A 24,404-nucleotide genomic window follows, 5' to 3' on the forward strand; every position below is an offset into this window, starting at 1 on the left:
ATAAAATTAAAAATATGGTGTTTTTACGTCAGACGGTTGGCGATCCGTCTCCAAAACCCTAGACAGGCTTCAACGGGGAGCCAAGCGGCGACCTCTCCATTTACACTCTAAACCCCACAACAACTCTTCTTCCCGTGTCTAAAACCCTAACGCAACTTTTCTGAGCTTCCACAATCCTCCTTCAATGGCGGAACCAAGTTCAAGCTTTAAACCTGTGAAACCCAAGCTCAAACCCAAACCCAGAACCCCCAAGCAAACCCCAGAGTCCAAGTACTGGTCCTCCTTCAAAACCCACCAAATCCCAAACCTCATATCCTCTGTCACCTCCATCAACTTTTCTCCCACGACTCCACACCCCTTCGCTGCCACCTACTCGACCTCGCTTACCCTCTTCAGCCCACAGACACTCTCTCCCTCCTCCACTATCTCCTCTTTCTCCGACGTCGTTTCCTCCGCCTCCTTTCGCTGTGACGGCCTCTTGATTGCTGCCTCGGATCTCTCCGGACTAATTAAAGTATTCGATGTCAAAACCCGGACCCCATTGCGTAAACTCCGGTCCCACACACGCCCGGTACGTTTTGTTAAATACCCAGTTCATGATAAGCTCCATTTGGTCTCTGGCGGCGACGATGCCCTCGTTAAGTACTGGGATGTCGCCACCGAGACGCCAATATTAGAGCTTCAGGGACATAAGGATTATGTACGTAGTGGTGACTTTTCACCTGTTAGTCATGAATTGTGTGTGACTGGATCATATGATCATACGGTTAAGCTATGGGATGTGAGAGTAGCCGATTCCAAATCGGTTATGGAGGTGAACCATGGAAAACCCGTGGAGGATGTGATATTTTTGCCTTCTGGGGGGCTAGTTGCTACGGCAGGTGGGAATACGGTTAAGATATGGGACTTGATTGGCGGTGGGAGAATGGTTTTTTCAATGGAGAGTCATACCAAGACAGTTACTTCCATTTGTGTAGGGAGAGCTGGGAAGGTTAGTGGAGAAGAGGGGAGGGAGAATAGGGTTTTGAGTGTGGGATTGGATGGGTATATGAAAGTTTTTGATTATGGTAGGATGAAAATCACGCATTCCATGCGGTTCCCGGCACCACTTATGTCAATTGGGTTTTCGCCAGATTGTGGGATGAGAGTGATTGGTAGTTCTAATGGGGTACTGTACGTTGGGAAGAAGAAAACAAAGGAGGAGAATGTGGAGAGTGGTGTAAGGAGTTTTTGGAGTTTAGGGCAGGAGGAGAGAAGGGTTATGAGGCCTTCGTATTTTCGCTATTTTCAGAGAGGGCAGGGGGAGAAGCCAAAGGAGGGGGATTATGTGGTAATGAGGCCAAAAAAGCTGAAGTTGGCTGAACATGATAAGTTGCTTAAGAAGTTTAGGCATAAGGAGGCTTTGGTGTCGGTGTTAGACGGCAAGAATCCAGAGAACGTGGTTGCAGTGATGGAGGAATTGGTGGCAAGGAGGAAATTGTTCAAATGTGTTGAGAATTTGAACAATGAGGAGCTTGGATTGTTGTTGATGTTCTTGCATAAGTACACAACGGTGCCAAGATACTCTAGTTTGTTGATGGGGTTGACGAAGAAGGTGCTTGAAATGCGGATTGAAGATATTAGAGGTTCTGAGGCCTTAAAGGATCAAATTAGAAACCTTAAGCGGTCTGTTGAGGAGGAGATACGGATACAACACTCATTGCAAGAGATACAGGGTATCATTTCTCCTTTGTTGAGGATAGCTGGGAGGAGATGAAAACATGACACTTATATTGCATTTCCCGGTTTTATGATGTAGCTGTATTATTTATTTACCTGCTTGCAGCTTTGTTGTCATGCCAACTGAAAGTTCTGCAATTTTGTTTCATGAGAATTTACTGTGTTTTCTTATCAATTTTGTGAGGAACTTTAGTTACTTGTTAAGATTTATCATATCAAAGTCGTTCTTTCCATTGACAATTGTTATTCGATACCTTTTAGGTTGTGTTCTTCTATGATCTCCGAATGTACAACACAATGATAGGTGGCGAGTATGTTTTGTACTATTTTTATTATGAGTAATGTTACAAGTATTTATAATTTTACGTACGGAATAAAATACCCGTTTTATCAGTTTTTTTTTTTTAAATTTTTACATTCAAATTTTAAATTTCAAATTTTATAATATTCAGCATATTAATAACTAACATGTCAGCTTGTATTATTAAATGGGAAAAAATTGTAAGTATAAAAATGCTATTTGTTCTTACAATTTTTACTTACATAACAATACGTACTAACGTGTCGGTTATTGATATGCTAAAAATTATGAAATTTAAAATTTAATATTTAAATTTAAAAAGAAAATTGATAAAATAAGTCTTGTAAGTAAAATTTTTAATATATATAGTAATCACGTATAAATAACATTTTCCATTATTATATTATCAAAGGCCAAATTTTGTAATTTCGCTGTGGATGGGAAGCTTTCACAAATGGACTTTTAGTCTTTACAATGAGGATGGGTCGTTTCAGCGCTATCATATACTTAATGGAATAACGTTCCATTTACATGAGTTGCTAACGTCTGCCAAATTTGAAGCTTCTAATATAGAATCACTTACAAAGGTTTACTGGCTAAGTGGTCAATGAGACGAAAGCACCCATGACTACCTTTCTAACCCTACCTATTCCATAAGTTATTCATATTCCTAGTGTGGGATTAAGGTGTTACAAATTTCCCTCCTAAACAAGTGATATCCTCTTAAATTTCAGCCTCAGAACATGAGATGTTCCTCTTCCATTATCATATCTACCTACATCTACACCATAATCATTAAAAGACTACTCAATTTAAAACTCATCTTTAAAAAGCCTGATTTTAACAAGTAATTTGCCATTGAACTCAACATCCATGACTACTTTTATATAGGTTATTCGTATTTCCATTATGGGTCAGGTTATACTAGGTTTTTCTTTTGTTTACTGAATTATGGTCGGCGGTTCCGTTTACGTCACTAGTTTCTGGTATGAGCCATCATTGACAAGGCAAAACGTACACCAAACCAACTCAACTTATACTTCCATATTAAGCTACATGAATCTACATCCATGAATCATGTTTCAATTGTTTCACACCAGTTTTAGGCCAATGCTGATGGAGAGTGTTAAAGAAGAGCGAAAGCGGTTAACTAGAATCGAGATTATCCTAAAAAAAAATAGACATACTGGACATGACCTGCTCCACACATTTTTCCTCGTCTGTTGTTCACAACATAAAACAAAAAAAGAGAATGAGAAGAGCTGCTTCAAGGCTTGGGATTATGGGGTAGTCCATCTTTCCCAAAAATCTCGGCTTTGCATTTGATCAACACTTTAATTAGAGATTACTTAAGCTACTTTGTCTGCCAGAGCATACTGTTACAGATGGTAGGCTCCAAAGCCCTTTTTTACTTTTCTACTTGGAACTATGCTGCCATGGCTTGTATAAACAAGTTGCAAACTAAGTGTGTTCTAGTCACTAGCTGGAGGCCCCTGCTCAATAAAAGATCAAATAGTCAAACAGAAAAAACTAAACATGATCAGCACAAATTTTTTTTTGAGAAAAGTAAGAAGATATATTCAAAAGAATAGGCAAAATGCCACGTTCAGTACAAAGAATGTCCTACACTACGTAGGATCAAAAGAAGTAAGAAACTCATGTAAATTCTGGCCATTAAAACTAACAGCAATAGCCCAAGTACAGAGAGTTCTAAAAAAGAAGACTTTCAGCTCCTCCCTTGATCTCTCTTTGTCCTCGAATGTCCGCCCAAAACATGATCAGCACAAATTATCAACTAAAATCTCTCAAATCAGAAACAATACAGCTTTTAACTGGTTTTGATAAGTTAAAAGCGTAAACTACATTCCTTGTAGCACTCAGGAAAAAGAAGGATCACAAAAAGCAATATTCTTCAATCGCTAACTAATTAAAAGGGCAAGCCATTGCAATTGAAAAGTCAATATTCTGCAATTGACTAACTATTTATCAGAGGTAATTTATTCAAGCAGAGAAGATATCATGATGTTGGATGGCTACTCCATTTTATCATTAGCCAACCATGATGAAACTTTTGTACTTAGTGTGGCACATTTTGAGCTCTTTAATGAGATTTTTATTACTTATCAAAGAAAAAAAAAATACGAGGCACTAAGTTCTCATAAACATCAGGGTTAATATTAACAGATAAAATAGGTATCAGTGATTACATTTTTTTTTAATAGGTAAACAAGAAGTTTTATTTATAAGAAGCGTATCAGTGGTGACATATTATTAGCCAGGCTACCATTTTGCTCAGGCGGTACCCTACTCTAACAGTAGTGCACCTTGAATGTGTGCTGACTGAATCATAAGTTGCAAACAGAAAAGCTAAACCTCCTCTCAAAGTGAAAAATGTACACCAAAGTTCGAACCACTTTTTTCTTAGCCAATGAACACAAAAAAATAGAAGCATATTCAGCAGAGGACAAAATCATTTCATACCTGATGTTGATGCAGCTACATTATCTCTTGCTCTTCCAGAATCTCCAGTCCTTGTCCGGCCTTTGTTTTCGTCTTTTGAAAGTCTCAATGATCTCAACTTGGATGATGGCCTAACCGAACGTATCAAAGGAGCATCTTCCTCTTCCTCTTCCTCTTGAGCATCTTCTCGGTCGGATGCACTAATTGAATCCTCTTCACTTGAACTGTGCTCATCAAAAAGTCTCTTTCCCTCTATATTACGCCGCTTAGGGGGACGACCCCTGCGCCTTACAGATGCCCCTTCTTTCTCCTCTGCAAATCAATATATTAGTCTCCCCTCATAACTCTCATAGGTAAAAGATATATACAAAACGATCAATAGGTTTAAATGATTACTTAATAACTTAAAAATAAACAAGTTTTTGCAATGTGAGAGAGAGAGAGAGAGAGAGAGAGAGAACCAAGAATAATGATAAATAAGAAAACAACTTAATGAGATGCTTATTTTTTACCACTACGAAAAAAAATTGCTTATTGTTTAGCAAAAGGAAAGTTTTTTAAAGTAACAGTAATTGAGCAAAAAATGCTCAATAATTAGAAGTTACCCACTTTAGATCTAGAGGGAAGCATTGAGAGTATATTACAGTGGTACCTTGAAAACCTTCATTCTTTGCATACTTCTCTCGTAAACTGTCAACAAATGTGTGGTAGGGGCGCCACCCACTGGGATCTTCATCTGTATTTACATTCTCTGCACGTTTTTGGACATCCTTGATACTGTTTGCATAGCAATTAGTGTTAAAGTGTGCAATATTGGAACTTTTTTTCTGTAAGTATTAAAGTATCTGAAATTATATTAGATTCCTACATTTAAAAAGAGAGAGAGAGAGAGAGAGAGAGAGAGAGAAGAGAAAAATGTTATTCGTCATCCTTTTAACTACCATCCTCTCAACATCTCTTAATGTAACATCAAACGATTGGTAGATGAGTGAAAGATAACAAATAGTTTTTCAAACATTTAATGCCACATCATGAGATGATAAGAACGATGAATAAAAGGATGATGCGTAGCATTACTCAGAAACAACTAAGCTTACATGTCGAGCACATCAGGTGTGGGAAGTTTGGACACGAAATGGAGGACAGCGCCTTCCAAAAATGACAACTGCTTCGGAGCATCCACAAAAGCATATTCAATACCCTCCTTGACAATTTTTAGGATGTCTGATCTATGCTTATTCCGAGCAGCGCCCATGAATGTTCCAGAAAGCCGAGTAGCCAGCTCTTTACATTCGAGAAAAGACTTGCTACTCAAGGGTTCGTCCTCACTTAAGGAAAGTTCCGCCATATACCGATGGAAGGCCTGTTTGAATCCAGAACAGGATGCTTTCAAAAGTACTTCAAATAGCAGATCCATAATAGGATGCTTTCCATATTATCTAAATAACTAAAAACACGTAAAGACTACATAAATTAGAGGAAGGAACACTATTTTTCCCCTAACCTAACTAACACCCAAGAAAGTTATCTGTACATCATCTCAAAGCAAGAAGTCCAGAGGGACTTGTGGCACCACTTTAACTTTGATCATTACTTGCCTCAAATCACAATAAAAAATGGATAAAAATTGAAGCTGAAAAATAAAAAATACTGAAGCTAAAGATTCAGAGGAGAGCATCAGATAAAAGGCAAAATTAGAAAAATCATATCACAAATTAAATCTCCTTTAGTATTTTCTCCATGAATTTCATTTAGTTTATGGATCAACACGCTAAGACAATGCAAGAAAGTCCCATTTTCATTCACCAAGTAAATTAAGACCATCTGTACATTAGAACATATTAGTCAGCATCTTAGATTAGATGAAATTCCTCAACCCAAAGTCATTAGTCTCACCCTTTTCAGTGCTTCAAGAAATATATTGGAAAGGTCATGATCTTTTTTCTTTAGAACAGTGATCAGATGCTTAACAATTTCTGCCACACCCGTTCCATGCATAACGAAATGAGATATAATCTCAGGACCAAGATACTCCTGCATTAATAATTGACAGCTCAGGATCACATAGATATCATATATGCTGAGAAAAGTTGTCAACAGGTTTATCCTAAGAGTGACAAATAATCGTACTCAAAAGGCACAACAGAGCCATGTTCACCTTAGGAACTGCATCACCAGCAACCAGCTTTGCGGCAGCAATCATGACTGCATCTCTATTTGTCTCCTCGACATACTCTTTGTTCACCTCTTCATCTTCTGTCTCGTCTGTAAGAGATGTGCAGGAATAAGAATCTAGATTTCTAAACATGGAAATCCAAATAAGTACAGTAGGGAACAAAGCTGGCAATCATATCTTCTAAGTGTCAACTTTGATCAAATTATTAAGTCCATAACTGTTGTCGAGTCTACAACCCAAACACAAACAAGAAGCAGTACGCTAGAAGTATCACAATTCCTGATGATACTTAACAAAATGTTCAATTCAATTACAAACCAGCAAATAAGCATTTAATTAGGATGAGATAAACTATGATAAGGCACCACTTTATCGAGATTGATAGGACATCACTCATTTTCTCATGTATCAATGGTTTTATAAAAATTTAAACTATTCAATAAATTAAGATAAAATTAAGACAGTCCTTGACAAATAAAAATGTCAAAAAGATGAAGTTCAGTGTTTCCATAAAATTAACGATGTACTTTTGACCCATACATGTAATGCCATTGATTGTTCAAATCTCACAAAAAATGCAAGACTCTCACCTTCATTGTTTTTAGATCTATTCCTTATCAAAAAAGAAAATGAAACCCATCCAAAAAGATCTATTTGAATGTATTGTACCAATAAACAATCCCAAAAAAATATGTAAAAATGAGCGACACCATAGCCTTTCAATCTTGATGTGATCTATCAAAGTTATTCCAATCATAGCACCATACTAATAGCAAACAGAGGAAGCAAAAATGTTGAGTCACCTGAAATGTTGAGCTGTTGTTCACAAAGTTTCCAGAACTTTTGAAGAATAGAAGCTTCAGGACAATATCCTAGTCTTTCCAGCTTCGTAGAAGAATAATTTGTCTTTCTAAACAAAAACCATGCTTCGGCAAGTATAGTACAAACCTTGGGCACAGCATACATTTAATTAGACCAAAATTGGGGCTTGCCAAAAAATCCCTTGTAAATATTTTAACTGAGCTGTGGCTGACATTGATAAAATCAAAGCAATAAAATGCTCACCCTGCAACCTAGCTGATTTCCATTTTTACCCACTTTCTCCCCTTCAGCGAAGGTGTTGAGAAAGTACTGAAGTTGCTCAAAAAAGGTTGTGCGTTTAGATAGTAGAGAAGATAAAGATGCTTCAGAGACAGTTTCGCTATTTACAATGGAGTGCAGACACCACGCCAAATGCAAATACATGTTCAGAAGAAGAAAACTGACAACCTGAGCCAGTATGAGCAGCAAATGATTATGTATAAATGTAATAAAGTGAGTAAGAGAAACAAATGTCTGATTCTTATGCAAGCTAGACTTGACACACCTCATCTTCCATATTTCTAAACCTGGTGAGAACCATGACAATATCGTCATATAAGCTCTCAATAGGCACGGCCCTTGACAATTGAAGCTCATACAACCTTTTCAAATTTACAAGAAGTGAATATTCATCGTCACCATCCTGCAGGGCTGAAACATATCACATTTTACCCACCACAAATCAAGGAAAAAAGAATGATTATTGCTGAAGCATACCGCTACTTCTTTGATTGCAGCTTTAAGTTTAGCAATAAGTTCATCCTCCAGTTCCTTTAATTGATTACGAGCAAAATCCTGAAGTTCCCCTTGACTCTCAGTGGAGCAAAAGCTAATAGCCCTCACACAAGATCTCAGTGCCTCCTTCTCACCATGCTTAAAAAATGCCTCTTTCATAAGCTGAAGGACGTTTTTAAAATTCTGAAAGGCAAAGCCTGTAAGCTTTTGCTTTGAATTTTAAGTTGTACAAATATCAAACAAATTGACAGGAACAAAAAATTCTGTGGCCCACCTGCTCCTGTCTCTTTAAGGAATAAAGCTCAAGATTCATTTGCAAAATAATCTCAACTAGTGATGGCATTTTTGCTCTGTCTGCCATGAATTTACGTAAGAGCAATGGATAGTTCTTCACCATGGCAACAGTAATATCCCGTCTGTTGTTTTCAAATATTTCCTGACAATTGGAACAGAATAAATTCAGAACGGTGTCCTATATATAAGGTGTCCATGATAAACTGTACAAACTGAATTTCCAAAAGAAAACCAGTTCCTATATATATAAGGTGTCCATGATAAACTGTACAAACTGAATTTCCAAAAGAAAACCAGTTTATTTAGTTATATTTTTACTGCCATGGAACTTCACCCAGGAAGACCCACCTCTAGAGATTAAGCCCAAAAACACAAATTTGCTTGCCATAATCATGTATCAAAACCAAATTACTTTCTTAATAACACCTGATTATACAAAAAATGGATATTTTGATACAAAACAAGCTGGATAGTGGATTCTACTATAGTGCACAAAACATATTTAGAGCTGGCAATATGAAAAAGGTATAAAAAGGTATTTGAGCAAAACAGGAACGAAATGTATGAGAAATTACATACTTTTTGAGCTTTAGGGTAATGTTGCTTCCGATTATCAGTAGCCGGAACAATTCTCTCTCCAACAGCCTTTTTGACAGACGCACAAAGAAGCCGAACCAAGTTTGTTGCATCCTCATCAGTAAGCTCAATCAACGGATTCTCATCCAAGAGCATGGAGATAATACACTTCCAATCCTGCAAGTGAAAAATCAACTAACATTATAAAGCGACCCAAAAAATTCAAGAGAAAGTTAATACCATTAGAACATTTCATTATAAATCTAATCTAATTTATTATATACTGCACCACAACAGTATCTTCTCTAAGTTCCACTCCAGAAACTTGTTGAATAGAAATGCCAACATAGAAAGTAACGCCCAGCTTAAAGGTGACCCAACCCCAACTGCCACAAGTTTAACACGGTGACCAAAATCATAACCCTCTGAAAATAAAAGTTGACCAACCCAAGTGGCTCTGCACCCAGTTGGACAAGTTGGTTCAGCTATAACTTCCAGCAGATCCTACATACATTGTGATCCCTAATGCTTCAAATATAATGTACAAATTAAATTTGAAATTACTCAACCAGGTATACATGAAATTAACCAATATAAAGTTGCTTAGAAAAAAAATATAAAGTTACAGCATAAAAGAGAATTTTGTTTTCGAAATAACAACGAAGCAGAAGAAAATATAAATGAAATCCGTTAGAGCAACTTCAAATTTGGGACGTAAAACTGCATTAATTCAATGTCGTCCTTGTTGCATGGTTGCATGGTTGCATGCTCACAAAAAGAAGCTTGGTTCTAAACTTGCAATAAATTTTTAATGCAACTGAAGTTTGAGATCAAAGTACAGGCATGCCAAAATAGAAATATCAATGCCTACCCAACTGCATGTCAAGTAAAGTCAGCAAATCCTGACCCAGTCAGGTTTGCAAATCACTCTCCCACCCAGCCCACCCATAGCCTACAATATGAGTCATAAAAACATACCTTCATAGCCTTCATATACTCCCAAACATCATCAATGACATAAATGCTTAAAATTGGATCTGTTGAAAATTCTCTCAGAATTTGCAGCATTCTGCCTAGATGGACCTCTGAAGAACTGCTATCATCGCCTAGAATGAAAATAGTAGTCATCATAAAGATAGTTGATAGAATCATAGCATACACATGAAACTAGAGAATCAAGAAAAACTAAAACCTTTTGAATCAGCCTGGGAAGTACTAAACTTTTGAGAAATCAGATGATCATAAACTAATGCTCCTATGGCCTGCCTGATTTCTGGTGGATCATCAATCAGTAAATCATATAGAGGACCCAAGTCATCATCTGGTATAAGTTGATGTCTGCAACAGATAGCAGCCAATTCTCAGTGCATATTTTTTGCATAAACAGTCACCAAGGGGAAAAGATGATTTATTGTTTATTGTTAACACTGAATTTTTCAAAAGGTTGATCACAAAGTATCACCTTAGTAGTTGTTTTACAAGTCCTATGGCACAAACAGCCACAGAAACATCAATGTCGTCAGCAAGCTCAATCATCCGATTAGAAAATCTTTCAGTGAATAGACTAAGAGTCGGCACATTATCATCCGCCTCATAAAGATTTTGCAATGCAAGGACAGAAGCTTTTCTCACCCCAGCATTCTTCAGATTAAAGCAGATAAAAATGAGCAAGATAATATTTCTCTAGCTTACCAGGAGAATCAAATATTATATTGTAATTAATTTACAACTTTTAACTTACTTTATCATTCAGCGTCCACCCTAGATACTTTAAGTACAAATCCTGCAAGAACAGTGAAGGGTATGACAAAATCCATGCCCCGAGTGACTGTATGCATGATGTTCGAATGTTTGGGTCAATGTCTCGGTAACGATGAACAAATAACCTTGCAAAAGAAAGTCAAACAAGTTAGGAAGACTTTAAGAATACCTGCACTACTGCAGATAAATACATTTCATTGATTCTGATCCTACCCAGTGAATATTTTGCGCATCATCTCCTCTAACACTGTTATGTTTTCATGAGTCATTGATAACCTTTTATTTAGAGACTCCACACGAGGCCCCTCATTCCGTTTCTTCTTTTCAGCATCCAACTGTCTACGAGTGGTTTCACGTTGTGAACCAAGCATTTTAGCCACAGTTATGAAGGATGTGACAAGTTGGAGCCCCATCAAAGAAGCAACTTGACGGTAGACTCTTGGAGGAGTGCTGTATGGAAATAAAAGCCAGGAAAACATTAGAGTAAGCTACTTGGAAATTTTAGCATTTAAAATAAAACCATAAAATCGCTGAGAACTAACCAAGATAGTGCGATTATATAGTCCATGCACTTGTCAAACAAAACCTGATCAAATAATGGCCCATGTTGACTCTCACGAATCAAATTGTCCCAGAATAATTCAAGATTGTCTTTAAAGTTCTTATACTCCTTCCTTTTCGAATTTTGATAATCTTCAACTTCTCCCTAAGATTCCAGAGCAGTCAAGCTAAAACTATGGGAAAAAGATCTTGATACATGAATGTTAATCATTTGATTATCACATTAGATTCTAGTAAAAAAATTCTTCAAAGATATAAATAAATGGAAGAGTATAAAAACAAAACAAGAAATAGAAATAATATGGTAAGGTTAGGATACCCTTCTAGCAAGATTGACAAGAGCAACCACAACATCATCGACATCTGTCTCATCCAAGTACTCTCCCTTGATATGGTACTTAGCTCCACATGCCTGAAAAAGTATAAATTTCACGAGTTGCAAGACCAAAATATGTTAGTCAAGTCAATAAGGTTTAATGCTCTGATTAATTAGAGACGTGTCCTAATGAATTAGAAAATTCCAACACAGTTCACTGTTTTAAATTTCTCTAAAAATATTATTTCAGAGCCTGAGTCATATAGCATTTAAAAATTCTATCACTTCAATATTTCTCGTCTTGATCATAGAGTTGCTTAAAGAAAGCTTCCAGATACCTCAAACAGCATCATCAGGAGTTCAACCATTGCAGGTTTTGGATCCTTTTCATATCGCTCAACCCAATGCTTTACCACTTGAGGAATAAGTTTGCCATTACCTTTGATGACCTCTGCATAAACAACCGCCAAAATCAACTCAACTTGTCAATATGCATAACCTGGGTCCCAAACAAGCAAAGATTACCGCTCACTAAACATATAATGGACACTAATATAATAATCAGGAACTTAAATAAATTTTAGAAAGAATATGATAGCAATACATACAAGAGGTGACTCTATGAAGACAACTCTGAAAGTTGAAGCCCACATCAGTTAAAACAAGATGAGGTAGGATCCTTACGGTATGTAGTTTTGATACAACACATTAAATAGTTTAATGCATGGGGAACAATCAGAGCAAAGTTGTGCTGCCATCACGATAGGTTTCAAATATTTAATGATCAACAAAGAGGGGCCTCTGGGGATTTTATGATTTGCATGTATCGAAATCGTTTTAGCACAATTAACATTATAATCCTGTAGAATCATGCTTCTAATTAGAAGTTCTTCCCTGTACTTCGCATAAACTATAAGGACCAGGGTGGTGCCATTTGGCCCAAGGGTCATAGGCGTACTTATCATAAACTTACTATATCTAAAAAGAATCTTATGTTGCCAGGCAGAGGCATGTGGGTCCAAGTCTTGAGAGCGGTCAGTTCATGCAAAAATAAAGCCTGAAAGGTAGATAGTACCCAAAGCTCCCTACCCAGAGAACCAGCTTAACCGGGACTCACTAGCCGATGACCCTAATAACGAAGAGCCACAGTACTTGCAGAAAATAAATCCAAGCTACTCCACTTCAATGATCTTCTGCAGTCATGGACGCACCCCTTCGTGAACCAACACAGTAAAACCACTGGCAGGATAAGTTATTTTCAACTTAGCAGTAATGAAGACCAGTGCTAGCATAGCAATTCAACTTAGTTCCCACTGAAGGTCACACGTAGTCGTAAGAAGTAAATTTAATTGTACACTGGAAGAGTAGGGAAAAAACGTACACTGGAAGCTCCCATTGAAGAGGGGCCAAAAATAAAATTGTCATAACTGAAGAGATTGATTCTATATAAACGTTAGCAACCTACCGATCAATAAATAAATAAATAAACGTTTGCAACCCTAATGGTACATCTTTTGAAGCATTATCCATGTATCAAAGCTATGAGTATAAAAATATCTCTAAACTCTCAAAATTGTAAATTATGTCCATGTATTACCAATTAAGCTCTGGTCGGTGGATTTGAGAGCCAAGGCCGAAGTTCCATCGGAGGCACGATTACGCTTAGTCTTATGAGGAGCGTCCTCGAAATCATCTTCGGGAGAACTCTCTCTTTCCACCTGGTCACTTGCTTCGCTGGCCCGGTCACGGTTCTCGGCACCAGTACCATTTGCCTTACTGGGTCGGTTCTCAGTAGTTTGAGCCTGAGCCCTAGTCCTTTTCTGCTTACTCAAAAAACAATTAGATCAAATTGCAGAATGAGAGAGAAGAGCGAGAGAGAGAAATGGTAATGAAACTCACGGAGCGGCGAGTAGAGGTTTCGGATGGTGGAGCAGGGTCCTCCTCCATGACCTTTTCAAGTGTTTGTGGCTAGAAGATTAACCCTAGAAATCTACACACACACGCACGCACGCACGGAGAGGTTGGGGTTGAGGGACAAGGGTGAAATTTAGCACAGAGAGAGAGAGAGAGAGAGAGAGAGAGGAATGGGGAAATCTCCCGCCAATGAAAAAGCTAGGGATCCATGGCCAGATTTTAACTAGAGAAATGCTTCTCTCCGTCGTCGGGTCGCAATTCAATGTTCGTAATTTTAATATTCATTTTAACGACTTTACTTTTTTTTTTTCATTTCACTGGTTCTTGTCATTGCAGCCCAATGGTTGATAATAATCCGAGAAATTGGAGAATCGGTTCGGATTAATTGGCTTGATTTTGAATTGGTCCGTTTTAGATCGGTTTCTATATTTTTAAAATTGGTTAAATTCGTTCTAATTTCGATACTTGAATTTTGACTAAATATATATAAATTAATTTTTAATATCATATAAAATATGGAAAACTCTTGTTGCAGGCCACTTGCGGATAGATTCGCACACCAGGCTGACGTGGACATTAATGAAACGGTGCGTTTTTCGAAAGCGGGAAGATGAATTTGACGTCTCGGGGAGCCCTCCTTTCATTCTGCACTTTTCCCACCTTTTGAGCTTATCACTTCTTCTCTCACCTGTCAACTCTCATCCGGCTGTGAGCACCGTTTTCCACTTTTCCTGATTTATCACTTCTCCTCTCATTGTTAGGACTCATCATCGTGGGAGCAAAGGTCAAAAATCCTCCCCATCACTTCTCCTTTCGTTCGGATTTCCCTGCAATAAGTTGGGATGGCGCAGATCTGTGCAGTTCGGGAATAAATAAATCATAATAGGTCTCTCTCTCTCTCTCTCTCTCTCTCTCTCTCTCTCTCTCTCTCTCTCTCTCTCTCTCTCTCTCTCTCTCTCTCTCTCTCTCTCTCTCTCTCTCTCTCCTGCGTAATCGATCTTCGATCGTTAACATAGGATATATATTGTTGTTTTGCTTAATCGATCTGTACTTGGCCTAGGGTTTTCTGTTGGACTTGCCCTAGGGTTTTATTTTTTTGGGGTTTTCTGTGTTTTTCTTGTTAGAAGCCCCTAATCTGTTCGAAGATGTTATTTAGGTTTGCTTTGAGTAAATTAACATGATTTGTATACATTTTATCGATCTGTACATGCTGTTGGACTTGGCGAAGGGTTATATTTTTTTGGGTTTTCTGTTTTTTCCTTGTTAGAAGCCCCTAATCTGTTCGAAGATGTTATTTAGGTTGGCTGTGAGAAAATGAACATGATTTGTAATACATTTTCTCGATTTGTACATGCTGTTGGACTCGGCTTAAGGTTTTTTTCTTTTTGGGTTTTCTGTGTGTTCCTTGTTAGAAGCCCCAAATCTGTTCCAATATGTTATTTATATTTGCTGTGAGAAAATTAACATCATTTTTAGTAGATAATCTCGATCTGTACATGGTGTTGGATTGTAATAGGCCACTCTTTTTTTAATTTTATTTGGATTTGAGGAATTGTTAGAAGCCCCTAATCTGGTTTTAAGGATACCCATGGATTTGGATTTGTTTGGATTTGTTTTTAGTCTTGTGAATTGAAAGCAACAAAAAGTAAGTCTGATTTCCAATATCCAGCTCGAGTTGCTCTGTTTTTTCTGAATCCATTTGAAAACAAGGCTTGAGGCCATACGGTTATGTTATAAACTTTCACCTTTGATGGTCCCATGAGTTTGGCCCTTCAATCTTTTTAATATGTCGTGACATCAATAATCTATACGCCCACCAATATCTTCATTCTTCATTTTATGTTTTTGCAATATTGTAGCTTAGATTGCCACTTCTTGCATTTTTAGAAATAATCTGTGTAGTTTTAGAATGTGATTTTTTTGTAACTTTTTTAATTTAGCTTGTTTACTTTTACTCTGTCTTTGATGTTAGAGATTTGCACTTCCTAAACATATATAGCATTATTTCTTGATATGTATACAATTATCTTCACAAATCCCGACTTTACAAGTTACTTTTTGTAAAGTATGTGCGCGCTGGGATGTGGACACCATCTTAGTAGATGAACTAGTTTATTTATGTTTAGAGTTCCATACTTTCTGCATATAGCAGTATGTGAAGTGAACTTAAGTTTTCATTTTTACAAGTTACTTTTGCAAAGTATGTGTGCGCTTGGATGTGGATACCATCATGGTAGATGAACCAACTTTTTTATTTTTATCTCCTAGTATGTGGAGTTCCTATTGATATCTGTTAATGTAACAAAGTACACTTTGCTAAAGCATTAAACACACCTTTACACTTCACTTCAACCCAATGTGAAGCACAATATGTGTAACTCCTTTTGCACTTGATTTTTTAGGATTAAACTCAGCTCCCCTTCGGGTGGATTAAAATAATATAATCTTTTTAAGGATTAAACCATCTAATGTTTTTTCTGATTAAACTCTCTTCTTTTTAAAAAAAAAAAAAAAAAAAACTTGTAAACCCCAACAGCAAACAATGAATGAAAAACACTAATATTTTTTAGCAACAACATATTCCATCGTTGATTGGGAACATGTTATCTGAGGGAGATAAGGTATCATCGTCAGTTTCTTCATCTTCTATTGTTAATCATACTTTGAGAATCAACTCAATTTGCAATTGTGGAACACCTGCTTCACTTAGAACATCGAACATGCCAAGAAATCTGGGCTGATCATTCTTTGGGTGTTCAAAATACAATACCAAGGTACAAAAATTAATTATTGTATACTTATCCAGTACCAATTTCAGATTGACTACACCATCCTTCACATTCTCATATATGTTTGTTTGTTTGTTTGTTTATACAGGGATTACCACATTGCAACTTTTTTATATGGGCAGATAGTGGTAAGGAAATAGAGAATGACCTTATGAAAGTATTCATTGAGATTTTGATGAAGAAGGAAGAGCTCCAGAAAACACATGAAGAGTTGCATAAAACACATGAAGAGGTTCGTCTATTATTGCAACTTTTTCGAAGAAGAGAGGAAGAGGTTCGAACAATGATGGAAGAGGTTCGACATTGGATGGAAGAGGTTCGCCTAAGAGATGGCGAAATTATCAAGCGGGAGGTGGAAGTCCGGCGTCAACGCACACATATTCGTATATATTGGGCAGTTTCTATTTTACTTTACTTGTACTTTATACGATCGCATTGAGTATTAATAGGCATTTAGTTGTACTTTGTATAAATTTGTTAGTGCAAGTTCAGTAGTTTGGAACTTTTGGGACAACTCTTTTATGTTGGTATTTGTAATTTTTATGTGGAAATTTGGGTGTATACATGCCTACAGGTCTGGCAACTTACTAGTAGAAATCTGGAAGTTTTTTGTATAAATTTGGACAGTTTGGAAGGTGCTTGAACTGTAGTTTCTGCATGATAGCCTTTTTTATTTACGATTCAGCTGGACCATGCAAATCCGAACATCTTACTAGTTTAAGAGAATAGACTAATTCCAGGTTTAATTTAGCTTGTGCATGATAGCCTTTTCCGTCTGGGACTTGGTAAAGAGGCATAATAAAGAGGACTTTGTAACAAGTCAATCGTGCATAATTTTAGTGAAGGTTTTAGATCAAGAGGACTTCTTGATCAGATTAAGCGGATGACGATTTTTGGTGAAAAGAGAAATATATACTTGCACACACGGAGACACTCACTCACTGAGCTACATACAAATTAAGTGGCATGGATGGTTGCCACTTTACGTAACTCATGATGTATATAAGCAAAAGCTACTTGCAGTACATTATGATTGAAGATAATTCATAAGTGTTTGTTTTACTCGGCAGGAAGTACAGGAAAGTGCTGACCCCATCTATACCCCAACATTGAATGAAGCCTTTATACTTTCAAAAGCAACCCATAAAACAAACAGTTGAAGCTCGGTTCCAGATTTTGACGTCGTTATGTGAATCGGGATTAGACTAAATCATCCCTATTTACCAACCTGTGAATCATCCACAACAAATATATATATATATACAGTAAATCTGAAATACACTCTCTCCCTTCCAAATCAACCCCTAATCTCCTTCCAAATTATGCAGAAAAATAACGTCATTCACATGGGATAGAGTTGGAAGTATCCATCAATTACATGAACCCCTGATCGACAATAAGCTCTTAAGTTCTCAAAAAAGTATTTACAACAAAAGTCCACCCTATGATAAATAATTACATAGCTATGTACCCAACAAAAAATAATTACAACTTCTCCATCCATCAAATGCCTAATTACAAAAACTTAAGTCCATAAGTCAATACAAATGATTACAAAAACAATATATCCACCCATCAAAAAATATTAATTTAAAAGTTGGATTTGGCTCAGCTCGACTCCCCATCATTATTCCTATTAATCTTCCATGGCTTTGCACAAAATACTTCCCAATCATCAACATTCTCAAACTGGAAAGCAAAGCACCCAATACAAGTGGATATGCTCAATCAATATCCAATATATATCATAAATTAAGATCTTTAAAGCAAAAAATGACATCAAAGTATCATGTGCCCAGAAATCATAGCCTTATATATATATATATATATGATTGTATTAAACATTCTATGCCTACAAAAGTTAGTGCAAAATATGTGTATACGAAGATAATTCTTTTTTCCCACAAGCTAGCTGAAAATCCACAAAATAACACTTCCTTCACATGCGGCTTATATATATATAATGCATGTACTCATACTCCACCAAACATGCAAGTGTATTTTTTCCACAAGTAGATATCTTGAGCATCATGATTAAACATTCTATGTATGATAGTAAATGCAAAATTGCCATACTTCCTTCATGATCAAGCTGGGTTCCATCCGAATTAAGTTGCATCTGTCACACGTATAATATAACAGTTAAAATTCAAACGAACATCCTCCAAAAAAAGAATTCAACTAAACAAACATGCCTACATTTAGTTTGAGATGACAAAAATTAAACTGAATCATCTTACACTTTCTTGCGTCTCATTCACCGCAAAGTCTAGCTCGGTGACACTAAAATCCAACACTTCGGTAGTGTTTTGAGGAGGCTAATAATACAGCATGCAAAATATTAGTAAGAAGTAAAGTTTAATCAAGAGAAATCTTCCCTAGCATTAAAAACCCAAATGTAACCTGAAATGTGACACTTTGTTCTGTCCCAACAACTGTGGAACCAAATAAATTCCTTCTAGTTCCCACAACTCCGCCTTCTACTCCATGCGGATACAAAGGACAAAAATAAAAACCAATTTCTATTAAGTCATAAAGGCATAATAAAAGTAAAACACACATTCTTGAAGCATGCAAATCTGGAAATTCTGACATGGTTAATTGAGTTAACCTGTTTACGTTTTCCTTTCTGAGTAACCTTCTTTGTCGTGGGTTTCATATGTTCAATCATGGATTTTTTCCTGAAAGAAGGCGGTCTGCCTTTTCCTCTCACCTAGGGCTGTTCACCCGCCCCGACCCGCCCCGAAACGTAACGGTTCCGACCCGACCCGGAATCTTCCACTGCCGAATTTGGTATTCTCGAACCGTATTCCGTTACCCGATTAACCGACCCGTTTTTTTTTTCGGGTTTTCCGATTTAATCTTTTTTTCAGAAATTAAAAAAAAAAAATGAAGAAAAGATGACTTCCGATGCTGTAATTTCTCAGCAACCAAACACATATATAATCCAGCCATTGAAGTAAAATCAGATTATACAGAAAAACTTTCACGCATGCTGTAGTTTCTCAGCAACCAAACACATATAATAGGGAAGTTCCGGATATAGCTTCGTACCTTCAAGAAAACTCAAAACCCCTCATTTTTACTTGCTCTGTTTTAACCGCCACCTCCAAATCAACTCCATTCTAATCCAAAACCGATTTTGACCTGACAAAAAAATGGTTGAAAACACCCAAATCGCAAGCAGTAAAGAAGACCCAAAAGCACCCAAAAACCCACCTTCAAATTTCTCCTTGTTCTGTTTCGAAAATATGGAATAATATTTTCAGATCGGAATCCCAAATCGAAGTCATTTAATTCAGCCATTGAAGTAATCGGATTATACATAAAAACTTTCACGCATGCCGTAATTTCTCAGCAACCAAACACATATTTCCTGACATAGGTGTTTATTTTCCCGCTATCCAAACGCAAGTAAACAAACATAAACTGAAAACATAATATAAAAACCGAACTCAACCAAAGTAGATTCAACAAATAGGCACCGACCCACGAAAATGAGCCCGAATCTAGATCTGGGTATTGCTTAAGATGGAGGATTTAATATCAGACGGGGCTGAGGAGCTGGGAAAGTTGATGTTTGGGCTCCGAGTTCATTCTGATGATGATGGATCAGAACTGTAAGCGGGGCCGTAGACTTCTTCGTAGGCTATGGCAATTTCTTCTTCGGTCTCCATGGACCCTCGTCGAAGCAAGGTAGAGGAACAAAGCCTCACAAGAGGGAAAAGGCAGAAAGCGAGAGAAATAAAGAGAAACGGCTCCAACGGGTATCGGGTAATTCCGTTTACATCAAAAACGGGTACGGCTATTTCCACTTCCGAATAAAAATGAAACGGTTCGGGTTTTTTTGGACGGGTCGGATCGGTTAAATCGACCGGGTCGGTTATACGGGTTATTTGTACACCCCTACTCTCACTACATGGGGACTTAGTACATTCTTAGAAGTGGCAGTTGTGGTGGGCACGGCAGTTGTTGTAACATTCACCTTTGATGGCGACTTGTTCGTGCGGTAGCCTAAGTTCATTGCATCTAACTTAGCTAGCATATCCTCAGTGTGCTCATCACATGGAGATGCATTTGTGGCTACTTCGTTGCATTTCTTGATGATACGTGAATATCTGCATACTTCAGGCCTCTCATCAACCCCATCATAACTATTTCGTATAAGCGTGTACGTTCTCTTTATGTCTTTCCGCCATTGATCTAGTATGTACTTTTCTGGCACCGAGCGAACTTTGTTAACTCTCATAATGCCCAATACATGCCTACTCAATACCCCTCTCATCTCAAACAAGGCACATGAACACTTCACCTCACATTCAGCCTCATTAAAGTACACCATGTGGGTAACCTCCTTGATGAAATTATCAACATTCACTTCATCTTCTACATTGTATGTTGCAATTACACCATCTTTCCTGTGTAGAGTTGGAAGAGTTGCAAGCATCCCTATTACTTCTTTTTTAACTTCTCTAAATTTATTGCAAGTGTATATGTCTTGAAAAATCTTCTCAAGTGGAGAGGGGGAGACGACGGGAATTGTAACATTGAATGACTGGAAGTCCACCGCACTTTCATTCTCAATCTTCTTCCTCAATGCATTATCGAACTGATCGACAAACTCTTTTAAGTTTGTCTTAGCATGAACATACCCGTCGAAAAAAGCATTCATACTCTCGCTTCTTTGGGTTGTACTCATTCCAGCCCAGAAAACATCTTTCATGAATACCGGTGCTCAATACGTACGCTCAGCATATAAACTTTTCAACCAAGCATTATCCTGTAAGTTGTACTTCGTAATTAACACTTCCCAAGACCCCTCAAACTCCTCAACTGTGTGAGAGTCATCCACACAATTTAACAACCCAGTTTTCAACCCAGTTTTGAATTCACCATGTGAACTTAACTTCTCAGGCAACTTTTTCAAAATGTGCCATAAGCAAAATCTGTGTCAACTGTTTGGAAAGACAAGGCTTATTGCATTTTTCATGGCTCTATCATGGTTTGTGATAATAGCCTTGGGAGCTTCACCGTCCATACAATTACAACAGGTCTAAAATAACCATGTAAACGTTTCTGTATCCTCACTAGAAATTAATCCTGCGCCCAACAATATCGACTGTCCATGGTGGTTTACACCCATAAACGGTGCAAACGACATCTCATATCTGTTTGTCAAATAGGTCGTGTCGAAGGTCACAACATCACCAAAATATTTGTAGGCTGCCCTACTTCGTGCATCCGCCCTAAATACATTCCTCAACCGTCCGTCATCATCCATATCTATTAATGAAAAAAATCCGTCATTTTTGTATTGCATCCGCGCAAAATACTCACGGATGGCTCCAGCACCACCTTTCCCAAGTCGAAGGTGGCATGCCTTGTCAATATAATTCCGACAGTTCTTTTCATTGAATGACAAGTTCTCAAACACACCCGCTTCTTGCACAAGAGAGGCAAAACTCTTGTTCATTCTTATCTCAACTTGATCATTTATGTCTAACACTCTCTTAACGGACTCGCTCACTTCTATTGCAGCGAAAAAATCTCGACTTTTGTGGACTTAAGCCGTGATTATGGGAATTATCTACATTGTTCACCTTTAACACACATCTTTCTAACGTCACATTTATTCTTGCCTTACAGTCTGTCTTTGATGTCGGACGTGACCTGGCAACATTTGATGTACGGTTCTGTGCCTTCCCACCCCTAGCACAACCTAGTGTGACATAGCTCAGGCTCCCATCCTCAAACCTATGGCTCCTCTGGGTCATTACACCAAAACCGCATTGTTGCCCATATCTTTTATAATAAGACAATAAGTCCTCTTCAGATTTAAACACCATTCCCAATTTCAGCTCATCAACAATATCGGCCCCCTTAGTTTAGGGCACATTATCATGTGCCCTAGACAGATCATCACTCCCCCATCAACAGTATCCATACTTTTTCCAGTAGACTCAGGTGTGGGATCTTGGGTTTCATCAACATGGCTTGAACTTGCAGAGTGTAAACCACTCGAAGGGTTAAGATTCGAGTCGCATGGGGGCAACGGATTTCCCTGCAGTTTACACCCACAAAATGAAATAAATCAATTTCATACATGGTTAAAAATAAGTGCAAAATCTGCTTGGGTGAATTTATCACCTGACTAGTTTGTGTAGATGCACTGACTTCAAGACGCTCGAAAAATGGGCGTAACCACGCATTTGGCATTGGTGGATGGCAACCATGCATAAAGTTTGAAAAATCCGGGTAACATGGTATTGGTATCACCTACAGATTATGAAAAAAAATATGTATTAATATAGCTCACGTCATTTGGTTCTAAAGGTTTAATATTAGTACATAAATACATCGTCTCTTGGTTTAATTGAGATGTCACCTAGGTTGGTAGATTGGTTGATGGATTTGCAGTTGGAGACGTCAATCCCAGTGGATAGAATGGTATTGCTATCATCTGTGGAACAAAACCAGTCATGATAAAGTCACTTTCAGGAATTTAAGATAATTTGCTCAATGAGTACCTGGGAGGGAGGATTTGTGGATGGATTTGTTGTTGAATCTGCTGTAGAACGTGTTATAGGATATGCATGGTCCTTCCCTTTCTCCATCTAAACAAAGCATTAGAAAATTAAAAAAATTTCTTCACTATAATTTTATTCAAAGGCAATAAAGTAATTACAATTCTTTTCAAAGCTGGCGACGTGTTCTCTGTTAAGTAAATTGGAATCAATCCTCCCTCCTTGGTTGTAATTATTTTAAGAGATATTAAAAAAAAATAACTAAGTTTTAATTGTGTAAAGCCGGAAGAAAAATGCTAGTATGCTTTATCAAATGTTCCTAAAACATAACTTAATTACATGTATATCTAAGAAAGTTGATGAATTAAATGACATGCCTATACCCAAAAAAAGAATTCTGGTACCTCAAGCATGCACATCAATCATGTAGCAAAATAATAATATATATAATATTATATATTGCAGAAAATATATTAATATATATTTCTTTCTAATACACAATATATTACAACAACATTCAACTAAATATATTTGCAAATACATATTAAACCTGAAAAACTACATTTCCACCAAATGCCCATCAACTAAGCATCATGAAGAATTTGTGATAAACTATCATAGATAATTTATTACAAATGACAATTAAATTTTTCCATATCAAATTCTTATAGGTTTATATATACACATATATACAACTCATGCTAACGGACCTTCTTAAACTAACTACTTAAATGACCATTGCGACATGCCACCACCAAAGTCAGAATCCTTTCTATTCACACCCTACTCACCTTTCTTTGATGGAGAATATACAAAGTTCTCATTTAAGCATTCATATAATATTCAGTACATTTTGTTCTCATTCTCTTAACAATAACATTAAACCAAACATATAGTTCACCATTCCATAAAGCAAAGCATTATGGGGTCCGTGAGGATAATTATTTTGACCGGTGGGAATAGTTCATGGTTAAGAATTCAGCTTCAGCTACAACCGAACATTGACATGCATGAACTTGGGAAGATAATAAATTAGAAAAGCGAAGGTTTTTACTATTTTTTATCTTACCATAAGCTAAAGTCTAAAAAATATTTGCCTTATTTAAATAAAAAATAATAAAAATTTGTTTCACCATGTCCATTTGTACTTCGTATAACTCTGTTTTGATACTCCATGTAACTCTGTTTTCAAAAGGCAAAGCCAAATCCTTCGTTATTACAACAACCAAGAACTAAATGCAGTTAAATAAAAGAGTTTATACCTTTCCAGGAAGTGGTCGCGCAGAGGACTTGGTTGTGCAGTTGACGTCGTCGCGCAAACGAGGTGGTTGTGCAGTGGAGGTGCTCGCGCGAAGGGAGGTGCTCGCGCAGAGTTGGTCGCGCAGAACAGCTGGTTCTGCAGTGGAGGTGGTCGCGC

General features: G+C 37.3%; 3 protein-coding genes across 3 annotated transcripts; 1 reads left to right on the forward strand and 2 right to left on the reverse strand.

Annotated features, from left to right (window-relative positions):
• Positions 1-16: 16 nt before the first annotated feature.
• Positions 17-1,959, forward strand: LOC122317204 (protein SLOW WALKER 1). The gene has a single exon (XM_043134167.1). The coding sequence runs from the start codon at positions 185-187 to the stop codon at positions 1,754-1,756; it is 1,572 nt and encodes a 523-aa protein (XP_042990101.1). The 5' UTR covers positions 17-184; the 3' UTR covers positions 1,757-1,959.
• Positions 1,960-3,035: 1,076 nt separating this feature from the next.
• Positions 3,036-13,953, reverse strand: LOC122315863 (sister-chromatid cohesion protein 3). Its single transcript, XM_043132119.1, has 22 exons — positions 13,660-13,953; positions 13,358-13,580; positions 12,099-12,211; positions 11,764-11,856; positions 11,426-11,589; positions 11,097-11,333; positions 10,864-11,008; positions 10,585-10,763; positions 10,315-10,460; positions 10,101-10,228; positions 9,126-9,299; positions 8,527-8,688; positions 8,235-8,435; positions 8,023-8,160; positions 7,722-7,925; positions 7,460-7,604; positions 6,639-6,745; positions 6,377-6,514; positions 5,578-5,843; positions 5,133-5,257; positions 4,502-4,792; positions 3,036-3,513 (listed from the first exon to the last, which is right to left on the reverse strand). The coding sequence occupies exons 1-22, from the start codon at positions 13,705-13,707 to the stop codon at positions 3,500-3,502; spliced, it is 3,441 nt and encodes a 1,146-aa protein (XP_042988053.1). The 5' UTR covers positions 13,708-13,953; the 3' UTR covers positions 3,036-3,499.
• Positions 13,954-20,355: 6,402 nt separating this feature from the next.
• On the reverse strand, positions 20,356-23,077 carry LOC122316285 (protein FAR1-RELATED SEQUENCE 8-like). The gene is made up of 6 exons (XM_043132816.1): positions 22,991-23,077; positions 22,611-22,739; positions 22,410-22,524; positions 22,108-22,290; positions 21,527-22,025; positions 20,356-20,881 (listed from the first exon to the last, which is right to left on the reverse strand). The coding sequence occupies exons 1-6, from the start codon at positions 23,075-23,077 to the stop codon at positions 20,356-20,358; spliced, it is 1,539 nt and encodes a 512-aa protein (XP_042988750.1).
• Between the last annotated feature and the right edge of the window lie 1,327 nt (positions 23,078-24,404).

The sequence above is a fragment of the Carya illinoinensis genome, chromosome 7 (genome assembly GCF_018687715.1).
Source record: "Carya illinoinensis cultivar Pawnee chromosome 7, C.illinoinensisPawnee_v1, whole genome shotgun sequence".
Taxonomy (NCBI): Eukaryota; Viridiplantae; Streptophyta; class Magnoliopsida; order Fagales; family Juglandaceae; genus Carya; species Carya illinoinensis.

What these genes read in the sequence shown, in the direction of transcription:
- LOC122317204 (XM_043134167.1), top strand. Translation starts at nt 185, where the DNA reads ATGGCGGAACCAAGTTCAAGCTTTAAACCTGTGAAACCCAAGCTCAAA.
- LOC122316285 (XM_043132816.1), bottom strand. Translation starts at nt 23,077, where the DNA reads ATGGAGAAAGGGAAGGACCATGCATATCCTATAACACGTTCTACAGCA. An exon ending in CATCTACACAAACTAGTCAG is followed by an intron (nt 22,525 to 22,610) that starts GTGATAAATTCA and finishes TGTAAACTGCAG; the next exon opens with GGAAATCCGTTGCCCCCATG. An exon ending in TCCGACATCAAAGACAGACT is followed by an intron (nt 22,026 to 22,107) that starts GTAAGGCAAGAA and finishes TCACGGCTTAAG; the next exon opens with TCCACAAAAGTCGAGATTTT.
- LOC122315863 (XM_043132119.1), bottom strand. Translation starts at nt 13,707, where the DNA reads ATGGAGGAGGACCCTGCTCCACCATCCGAAACCTCTACTCGCCGCTCC. An exon ending in CACCGACCAGAGCTTAATTG is followed by an intron (nt 12,212 to 13,357) that starts GTAATACATGGA and finishes TTGTTTATGCAG; the next exon opens with AGGTCATCAAAGGTAATGGC. An exon ending in GAAATCAGCTAGGTTGCAGG is followed by an intron (nt 7,605 to 7,721) that starts GTGAGCATTTTA and finishes GCTGTGCCCAAG; the next exon opens with GTTTGTACTATACTTGCCGA.